Source organism: Macroventuria anomochaeta (assembly GCF_010093625.1).
Source record: "Macroventuria anomochaeta strain CBS 525.71 unplaced genomic scaffold BU25scaffold_36, whole genome shotgun sequence".
Lineage (NCBI taxonomy): Eukaryota > Fungi > Ascomycota > Dothideomycetes > Pleosporales > Didymellaceae > Macroventuria > Macroventuria anomochaeta.
Genome location: NW_022985397.1, coordinates 393,796 through 404,320, shown reverse-complemented (window position 1 = coordinate 404,320; position 10,525 = coordinate 393,796). Strand labels below are relative to the sequence as shown.

The 10,525-nt window shown below is 48.4% G+C and overlaps 3 protein-coding genes across 3 annotated transcripts; all 3 read right to left on the bottom strand.

The window, feature by feature from the left end:
• Positions 1-1,029: 1,029 nt before the first annotated feature.
• Positions 1,030-1,179, bottom strand: BU25DRAFT_308937 (uncharacterized protein; the record flags this gene model as incomplete). Its single annotated transcript, XM_033702101.1, has 1 exon — positions 1,030-1,179. A coding segment is annotated over one exon (150 nt), but the record flags the coding sequence as incomplete, so codon positions are not given.
• A 676-nt stretch (positions 1,180-1,855) lies between these two features.
• On the bottom strand, positions 1,856-2,725 carry BU25DRAFT_400704 (uncharacterized protein; the record flags this gene model as incomplete). The annotated part of the gene is made up of 2 exons (XM_033704980.1): positions 1,856-2,277; positions 2,329-2,725. Coding segments are annotated over 2 exons (819 nt in total), but the record flags the coding sequence as incomplete, so codon positions are not given.
• Positions 2,726-7,684: 4,959 nt separating this feature from the next.
• Positions 7,685-8,642, bottom strand: BU25DRAFT_434155 (uncharacterized protein; the record flags this gene model as incomplete). Its single annotated transcript, XM_033708844.1, has 3 exons — positions 7,685-7,995; positions 8,047-8,252; positions 8,305-8,642. The coding sequence occupies 3 exons, from the start codon at positions 8,640-8,642 to the stop codon at positions 7,685-7,687; spliced, it is 855 nt and encodes a 284-aa protein (XP_033557804.1).
• Positions 8,643-10,525: the final 1,883 nt, after the last annotated feature.

Sequence of the window (10,525 nt, the reverse complement as noted above, 5' to 3'; positions counted from 1 at the left end):
ATTGAACATCTCTGAGATGTGTTTTGGTTAGATTGCTGATTAAATACCTTTTGGGTTAGTGGGTTCTATCAAAAGCACCTTCTCAGTTATAACCCAAGACACTGCCTACAGTCAAGAAGTATATGCTCCTCAAGATGCTACATGTCTTGTACTAACTCAAACAATGTATTGCCAGCCTCAGTGACTATTATTAAGTGCAGGTGCAGGTGCAATGTGCGGTGTTGGTTGGATTGCTGATTAAATACGTTTTAGGTTAGTGGATTCCACCAAAAGCACATTCTCTGTCATAACCCAAGACATGGCCCACAGTCAAGAAATATATGCTCCTCAAGATGCTACATGTCTTTTACTAACTCAAACAATGTATTGCCAGCCTCAGTGACTGTTATTGAGTGCAGGCGCAGGTGCAATGTGCGGTGTTGGTTGGATTGCTGATTAAATACGTTTTGGGTTAGTGCGCCTGGATAACAAGCCTTACTTGTTTGGGCTATTGACTACCAACCCATACACTTTAAACAACAATAACTCCACAACCACAACACCTATTGACAAGATAAGGGCAGATCTGAACTCCTAGAGCTTTGGTCCACAATACTAAATGAAAATATCCACAACTTTTTTCCTAACCCTGACCCCCATTTGCCCCTTCATAACCCTAATCATGGTCGACGTTCCAATCGTTGCTTGCATGCTCAACGCAATTTCCACCATACCTTGCCAACAAAACTTATCACGATCAACATACGATAGTATTGTCAGCATCTCAAGGCGAAGCCACGATGCCTAAAGCTCGTATGTAATTCATCAGAGCTGACAAAATTACCAGGTCGAAGCATGGTCGTTGCTTGTTATCCGGAGGTACTGCGCCCTGGCACCTGAAAGGTTGCCAGCCTAAATTCCACCATCCGCGACTTCAGATGCTGCAACTTCACCGTCTGCAACTCCACCTTCCGCGGCCGAATTTTCAACATCCTGGAAAATGTTCCCTGGGGTTTCGTCATCGACCTTGATGTCCTCCATCTCCGTATTTGGCTTCACCAGACGAGCATGTTTCCGGTCGGTAGTGTCAAACACCCCGAGGATATCGCCCTTATTGGTCACCGGGATTTGCTCATCTGTTCTTTTCCAAGTACCCAACCCAAGGTTCTCGTGGGCAATGCGCTGGAGCTGTAACGTTGATCCAGCCTTGCAAAGTATTGCGTGCTAAAAGTGGCGATGCTCCTTTGTGATTATAGAACGATTCTGACGCTTCTAAATCCAGGCCATTTTGTGCGGACGTGATCGAATAGATCTTGTAAACATCCTCAGGGTTTGGCCACGCCTTTTTAAGGAGCTCATTCAGCTCTCGAGTTCCATACCATCTGCTGCCAGTAGTGTCTACGCAGCTAGTGGGACCGGGTAAGCTAGGATTGCAAATTTGTCGCTGAGTTGCACATCCTAGAACGCCAGCATAATCATCTGCGTAAAAGCCAGTGTTACCATCCCCCAACCATTCGCTGGAGAACAAATAAGCTGGAGTTGTAGCCGAGAACCACGGGTCATCGGTCTTGTTCACATACACAATCTCGGAAGCGTCCAGGAAGACCAGACTAACCTGATCATGAGACTGCATGAGCCGAGAGCTGAACTCCATACCTCTTCCCGCTCCCGATAGTTGATATCTGCATATCGATTAGTGAATTGTGCTGAGCAACCCGTCAGATGGAGTGATATTGTTCAATAGAATATCAACGTACGAGATCTTGTAGTCTCCCTTTTCACTGATGTTGGCCTGTCCATACCATGAACCGAGGGTCGGGACCAGATACTGTTGCGTGAAGTTGTAAAACGAGTAGTTTCCCGAGCCTCCCGACGAACTGATCACCACCTCACCGCTCATAGTCTTAAGTGGTGGGCAGTGAGTGCGATAACGTAGGGAGAAGGAAGGACCGGCGTTCAACCCAAGGTGACGTACCGAGTCGATGTTACCAGCGTCAAGAAGCAGATTTCCAAAACTTGATTGACACAGCTCTGGTGCGAAAGGGCAAGATGCGTTTCTGTAAATAGTATACGGCAAGTCTGCCTGGGCAAATTTGTCACAATATCCAGGATCTTGACTGCCATAGCATCGTGTTGCGTAAGAGAGATCCTCTACCATCTTTTGGGTAGTGTACTTCGCCCAGCGTGAGCGCCAAACATTGTATTCAACAGAAGGGCCGGATAATAGAGCACCACAGTTTGGACTAATAATTAGGACGTCGTTGGTGGAGGTAGTTAGGATTCTCGATGAAAAGATACCTGGGATGAGATGAGACATCATTCCATCATTGGAGCTGAGTGGCAACTTACCCGCTGCAGTAGTAGACACTGAGATGGCAAGGGCCAAGCTGAAGAGAATGAGTGTTCTTGCCGTGCCTTCTTGAGCTCGATGGCGCCAGACGTAGCTAACCTCTAGCAGCTGTATGGCTGCATCGGTCGCAAGAGGTGTGTTACGCAACACGGCTTGCCGCTGATTGTGAACACCATCTCTGGTAGTCTGACTGGAAAATTTATAATGAAGTGCGAAGCGGATTAGCTTCCAAATGCTCCGTGCTGCCGCGCCGACAAACAAAGCGATGAAAGCAACAATTAAGTTCCATAAGCGTTGATCAACCGTAAGGGTCGCAGCGTAAAATTTGCCACGGGACCGATTGATCCAGAAGCCTGTATAGATATCTTTGACAGGCCAGTCGGGCTGAAGAACCATGGCGCTAAGTTGCTCGACGGTAGTAGGTCGCAAGCCGGGTTCAATATAGATATATGTTGCCCGTTTCGTCTCGTGTTTTGTTCTGTAAGGCTGGAGGTCCTTGGGAGTTCATCAGCAGCCCTGTGAAATGTAGACTCTTTGCACTTATAGGTGGCCGCCAGGCGTCAGCACTTGCCCTTATCAGGCTGAGACAATGCCTCTCGACCTTGTGCATCCGTTCTCGTGTGGTATGATTGCACATGCAGTGTTGACTTGGCGGACGGTTCGATTTGTTAGCCAAACGCTGGTCCTGACCTTGCTGAGCAAAAGTTGGGGGCCAAAGGTGTGCTTTGACCGGAGTACCGCGCCATACGCGATCGACAACGAGACAGGTTGCGCATAGTGGAGTTGCGCGGCAAAGACCTGACTGACAGTTGACTGTCCATAACAAAGGATCTCTGTGGGAGAGCATGAACTGTGGGCACCGATTCCTAGCGCATGCCACTAGTAGCGTCACACTAGCGGCTGGGATAGGAGGACATGACGCCCTTCAGCCTTATCACTATATAGCCTAAGTTACGAGCAATCATAATCAACACAACAGGTTCACAGACTATCTCAAGGTTACGCGCAGACAACTGTCACAGCGTCTGGTCTGGTGTTTGTGTCCCTGATTAAATAGCAATAGTGCGGAATAGGAAGGTACAGACACAGAAGCTCTGTGTAGATTGGATCAGAATATTGTGGGGAAAAACTCAGGAAATTATATTGTTTCCTGGCGAAAGCAAATAACGTGGTCATTTGGCCCCATTCAAGAATTACCCTGAAGCATGCGCCTTCCTCAGAGATGATCGGCCCCTTCACAGAAACCACTTCTCAAAGTCAACTGCACTCTCCGCCTCCCCAGGCGCAAGATTCGAACACTTCAGCGCATCCAAACTAACATTACTAACACTAACTTTATGATCCCAACCCTAGTACATAGTTAGATGTAACAGGCTGAGCCCGGTTAGAGCTTCAACTAGCGCGAGCCTCGGAGCTAAGTACGGCCGAACAAAAGCACACAGCCGGCAGCACAAACGCTGTTGGCAGCCAGCTGGCAAACTTCACCAAATTCATCTGATTTGTTCTGGCACCTACCCTCAGGTCTGCCCCTTACATTTATAACTGGGTAACAATGAGTAGTACAGGGTGAAAGAAAGCAGGAGAGCAGGAGATCATGGTTTGCGTGCTCTCTCTGTTTACTTGCTTTGGGAGAGTAACTCTAGTGGTCCCAAAAGTCATAGTGCTGCTAGGCTGCAGTGGATCGTAACAGTGCCCTTCTTCCAGCAGCTGTTGAATTCAGCCTCAGCAGCAGCCTCAAACCGCTTCCTGTGTGCGTGACGCTTCAGCTCCTTCCAGTGATGCGGTGGAGGAAGGTCATTGCGATGAATTCAAGTAGGACCAGGTTTGATCCTTGGTTGTGAGCCAGTTGACGTAGCCTCATTTACTTGTGAAATTGTAGCAGCAAAAACAAAGTACTGAGACAAGTTAGGAGCTGCCTCAATGAAGTGCACCTGGCAATATCGTCTGTTAGTGACAATTTTCTCCTAAGAGAAACTTTTTAAAGAGGTTCACTGTTGAAGTCGTGCCTTAAGCAAAGCTCGTAGACACTATTCGATTGGCGCTCGGGGATAAGCGGAGATACAGGGAGTCCGTAGGGGTTGACAGTCACCTAAGCAAAGCTCGGATGGTCAGGGGTAGACTATCCGGGCGGGTTGTAATAACCTTCGTAATAATCAGGTAGTCGTCTAGTCAAAGACCGTGGCGACTGGTTGCAGTGAGTAGTACAGAGTATACTGTCTGGCTCGAGAGCGAGTGAGATTCCAATAACAAAGTTGATTGACGAGGTTGAATACAATGCCATAAGGGCAGCGTGTCTACTTGTCATATACTTTAGCAGGAGGATTTGCTCAGATCGCTCGGTATCAAGTATACTGCTTGTACCAAGTATACTGACGCGGCCTAACTGCTCGAGTTGCTTGACTGAGATTGATGATCATACTGAGTATCGCCGACGCGGCCTCACTGCTCGGTTCGACCGAGATTGATGATCACACTGAGTATCGCTGACGCGTCCTAACTGCTCGAGTCGCTCGAGTTGCTCAACTGAGAGTGATGATCATACTGAGTATCGCCGACGCGGCCTCACTGCTCGGGTCGATCGATAATACAGTTCCTCGGCTCCTCTCGTATCGTTGCGTTGTCCTGTTCGTTCAGTGTTGTTGTGTGAGTTGCTTCTTGATCGTAACAGTCACATGACACATATAACACTGAAGTATAAGTAGATGGCTTGCCCCATTATCAATTAGTTATCCTTTTCTCTTGACTACTTGCTACCCAATTAAGAAAATTTAGATCTTGACGTTATGGAGCGTTGTTTTGCTGTCGATCAGGTGTGTAGTGTAACGGGCTGCACCTGGTTAGCACGCATGCCAGCAACATAGGACTGTGCCGAAAGGCAACCGGCAAACCTCATCAAATTCATCTGATTTCATAACGGTTCTGAATACCATAGGTATCGGGCAATGGAATTGAAGTTCACTCTCAAGCTGTGTGTTTATATACTGTGAATGAACAGAAAGAAGAATTGACTGTGAAGCTGTTATGTTACTGTTACTGTTTGAAGGAGTCTGGTCCAGTCAGTCCTTTTACTCAACCTCATACAGTACTGTAACATGGCCTCTTACTGTACTGTGACACACCTCTTACTGTACTGCGACAGATTTTATCTGGCATCTACCTGCAGGGTCAACCCCTTATATGTAATCCTTAGCGTCATAGTTAGTCATTCATCCTCCAGATGTCCTGTGCAGAGGATCCCTCAAAGCAAAGGGACTCCTGCAATATTTAATGTTTAACCAAGTCAGAGGAAGGACTTTGGACTTATCCATCAGGAGTAGGGGTTTTGAGTGGGGGAGGGAGGAAGGAGTTGGCGAACCGGTTTCTGAGATACTGCAATGGTGTCATCAACGTACTCCTCCTGAAAGACATGGATTAGGGTTAAAAGTCCCTCCCACCAATGGCCTGGCATTAACTACAACCTGATTTGATGATGTAATGATAGTCGATTAGAACCTGCTTGTTGGTGCCAAGAACCGTAAGAAGTGGAAGCGTACTACAGAGCTAAACGATCACTATAACACACTATGGGAGGACTTACAAAACGACAATCCCACATATCACGATATACTGGAGAAGGATCCTTGGCAGTGGTGAGTGAACCATGGCCAGCACAGGTATCCCATACTATTCAAGATGGCTATTAACCTCCTGAGTATACCCACCACCAGCTGTGAGTATGAGCACAGTTTTAGCTCGGCCAAGCAATCAATTACAGCTGATCGAAACACACTTTCACCCTCAACAATTGAAGCTCTACAACTCCAGAAGAACCGGCTACGTCATCATCTAGTGGGTAGCTTGTTACAACGGCTGGAGAAGTTCATCAATACAGCTGTCGGAGTTCAGTGAACTGTACGCAAAGGAAGAAGTTGAAGATTGTACTGAGGCTGTATTGAGTGAAGCTACGAACAGTATATATAGGTGAGTAGCTGTAAACAACGCTAGTGTGACGTGGCAGTCACACTCATGGCAGGTGAGGTTCAACAGGCAGGAGCACCCTGACCGTGATAAAGAGACCCCAAACCATGACAACAGCTGACAAGGACGCGGGAAAAGGAAGTTGTGGTGAGGATGCGAGTGCTGAGGAATCATCCGGCCATTCACTATTGCAGATAGACTAAGCTTGATCAGGAAACTACGGCACCGTATGTACTGTAAGGCACCGTATTTGACGCCTTTCCACCTTACAGTACGTACAGTACACAACTTTTGGTTGTACAGTACTCCAATCAGCTACACCATACCGTACTACGGCCCGTTGAGAGCGCTGCTGGTTCTCAAGGGTGATTGCTGCGCGACTAACAACTTGGTCGTCCAGTACACTTGAGGACGCCATGTTGGCTAAAAGAGCTGCCTTGTTAGGCGACAGAGAAGATGTGAGGTATAGCCTTAGAGGATGTGAGAACTGATCTCAGAAGATAGCATGAAGCAACGACGATAAGTCCGCATCAACACAAGATAAGGCACAAGAGCAACGTATACAACTACATATGAACTGTGATCAAAGAATGAACAATCTTGTTTGAATATCGCAGCTTATTGCGGGAATACCGGGCTCATAACAGTGGTAATGGAGACATAGCAACCCATAGATGAGGAAATGGAGGAGAAGGTTGTTTTCATTTGAGAGAGCTACAGCGAGCAGTTATATACACAAGTGCGCTGAGTAAGCAAGTCATTGAGGGTCATGTGAGTACAACATTCATAGTGTACTTAGTGAACGAAGGTGCCATGCTGACAAGGGTTTAGGTAAGATTTTTTGCAGTGCAGTTGCGCAGCGCTGCGGACGGACGCTTTGCATGTTGTTCCTTTGACGCGCGCTGGTGGAGATATGGAGTTGACCAAGTAAGCAATGTTTTTTGCATGCGCCAGCGCATTATTTGCTTTGGATTTGACAAAGTCAATGGAACAGAAGAATGCTTTGGCGCGTGTGCGGTGCCAAGAGTCCACAGCAGAGTTACCACAGTCCTAGTGCAGCAACATTGTAGAAAACATTTCCCAAGCGATGAAGATGACTACAAGGAGTCAGAAGTGACGTGTAAAGAGCAGCACAGAGGCTGCAGTAATCATGGCGGAAAGGGCAAATATGCTGTGTTTTAGCGCAGATGATGGGTCACGCTGTTCATTCTCCTTCCGCTTCCACCTCACCCTTGCAGCCACCTCACAATTCGCGGTATCGCACACGACCATCGGACAAAGACCACAATAACCCAAGAGATCAAAGAAAGAGAGCTTACTTTATCTACAGTGAATTCGGAACACCAAACTCCCGCGCTAAACAACGACAAAAACTTCTACTGTTACAAGTCGCTTGCATCATACCGGCCGCCTGTTGTCTACCAGCTCTACGTCTGAGCTCGATCTTTCGGTTCGATAGATGGCGACATCTGTAGCCTTCTTGATCGCCCCGAAGGGCATGGAGTTCTTGCGTTGGTCTGGGTTGTGCCGCAAGTATGAGCCCTTGCTTGGGCCTTCACTATCATACTGACCACGACTCGCATAGGTACTGATACCTCGTACTTTTCGCAACGCCTTGTGGAAAATTGCATGCCACGCTGGCATACATGCGACCACGGTGAAGAGATTCGACTCGGTTGCGCACCAGTAAAGGCCTGAGACGTTATCATCTGCAGATACTATGTCAGCGACAACTTGAAACATATGTGCAAGTCACCTACAAGTTGGATTTGTCGTCTGCGCGAATTGAACGAATGACCACAATCGGAGACAGCTTACGACGGTGATAATGAATCCAACGCAGAACATCGCCATGATCTGGACTTTTTTCTTTGGGGACATGTTGAGTTTGGCAAGCATTGGCAGCGGCAATGTCAAGATCGCCAGGTCAAGGAAGATCTCTATCCCACCTCGAGCGAAGCCAAACCTGTTTGGACGCATCAGCAGCGTCCTCAACCATGTGTGTGGACTTCACTTACAATCGCACGTCGACTCCGCAGAAGCCTGCCATTTCGCCCCTCCAACCATCCCAGAAGAACGGAATCGGTGTGCATTGAAAGATCATGGCGAACATGTTGGCAATGCCGAAGCAAGCGACCACACATAGCAAGATCCACACGACTGTACGCAACCGGGGCTCGACCATGATGCGAAGGTAGAAGGCGAGGATTGATATCTGGCACAACGCTTCCGCAAGCATGTACATAAAGTAGGCTACGTACAGCCACTTCAGACTTTCGGTAATGTTGTCGGCTGGAATGCTCCACATGTCTCTGCCAAATCCGAGACCTGCAGCAACGATGACAGGCACATTCATGCCGATGGAGACGAGCTGTGTGAGCAGAGTCAGTACGAAAGAACTTCTGGGTCCTCTGCTCCACTTCAACACTTACGCCTGAGAGACCAATGAATAAATCATCCCAGCCAAGTTGCGCTTGTGCAGACACAGCTCGGTCGATAAGTCGCGATATCACCATCACCAACGCCAGTGCTCCAATGGATGCTACAGGCCCAATCAAGGTCTTTGTCTTGTCACGAACGGGGATGCCGCATGCTGCATATGTCTTGTTCGTGGCTTGCAGCATGGAGACTACCGAGCATTCACCGGCGTTGCAAGCGGCAAATTTGATCATGAAAGTCGTATCTGCACAAAGGCAGCTGAAGTCATCGACTGAGCATGACTGTGGTGTGTTCGATGAGAAGCATTGAACCTGGGATATCGTTAATAACTGCCCGACAGGCTGCACACGAAGGGCAGAAACATACCGCACACTCAGGCAGTCGGTTCAGAAACTCCTGCTGTGCAAGAACCTGACCGGAGAGTAGCGTCAATACGAAGAAGGCACCCGATAGCTTCATCGCAGTTATCGGTGAAGAGATGGTTTGATAGTAGACCACGACGAACGTTGGCTCCGCGGCAACTCATATGGAACTCATGCGAGGAGTGATTGACAGAAGCGGACCTTTCCAAGAAAGATGCAACTTTGCCAGTCCCTAAAAGGACTGACAGCCGAAATGGTCTCGCTGAAACGGCTTGTAGACCGTCATGACTGGCTCTCAGGTCGACCGTCGTCTCGTGCCCGGAAGGTTCAAGACTCACGCACCAAAAGAGGAAATGCGCGAAGCATAGTCGGGGAAATTCGCGCACGAGCGTACCATTCGGGCCTATCAGACAAATTTCGCTCGTTCTCCGTTTGTCAACATGCCTTCATGGAATGGTGTGCGCTCCAGGATCTACATCTGCTCAATCTCAAAACACTCCGGAACTCGACTAAGAGCTAGTCTATTATCTTCTTACACTCATACAACTCTCGTTTGCGAGATGACTTGAAGGCACATTTGAGATTGCCTGGCAGGCTCAGCGAATCTTTGAACCGCAAAGTGGGGTAGGGATGACAAAGGTGGCATGAAGCCCACATCAATGTTTCTTACTCCAGCGAGTGATGCCCGCCACTGCTCGCCTCGTCTTCGAACTCCCTGATCGGCAATGAGGCGCCCAACGCGGCACGGCAGGGACGACTCGGAGACCATAGCGGCGGGGCCGCACCGTTTAGGCCCGAACAGATTCTAGGTCTGACTGAATCAGGGACACTCGACACGTCGCTCTCTTCTTTATGTCGAACATTCGTATCTCAAGACAAGAACAGACCTCAGACCCCAGTCGCAATTGTCAGTATCTTTGTTGTCGAAGGGTAGATGAGTTGGAAGGGTTTTGAGAGCATTGTCGACATCTCGGCTACCGACTCCATTACCTGAGAAAATAAAATCAGGTCCTCATAGCGGCCTCGGATGCTGGATTTTCCTCTCTTCTATCCTTCGCTCGAGCCACTACGACCGATCCTGGATAGCGGCCAATAGCAAGGCCTACGTTATGCGTACCTCTCAGCAGATCCCACATCCTTGCAACCCCGAGACTAATGCTGCTGGAGGCATTGAGTGCGGAACCGCAAGAAGCGTACACTTTTCCAATCACGAGGAACGTCAGCGCAGTTTCTCCAGAGCTTGTCTCCCGACAGGAGACGAACAGGAAGGCCATTCCGGAGTCCTTCGATACAGAATTTCGTTCCTAGATTCATTTAATCAATCCTGTAGCTCAGGATGTCATGTCCACGAGCGACCCCTGTATTTCCCAATAGAGAGGTCATTACATTAGACCAGGCGACTAGCCATGCAGGGACCGGAGGTATTTTTGCTGCAGGT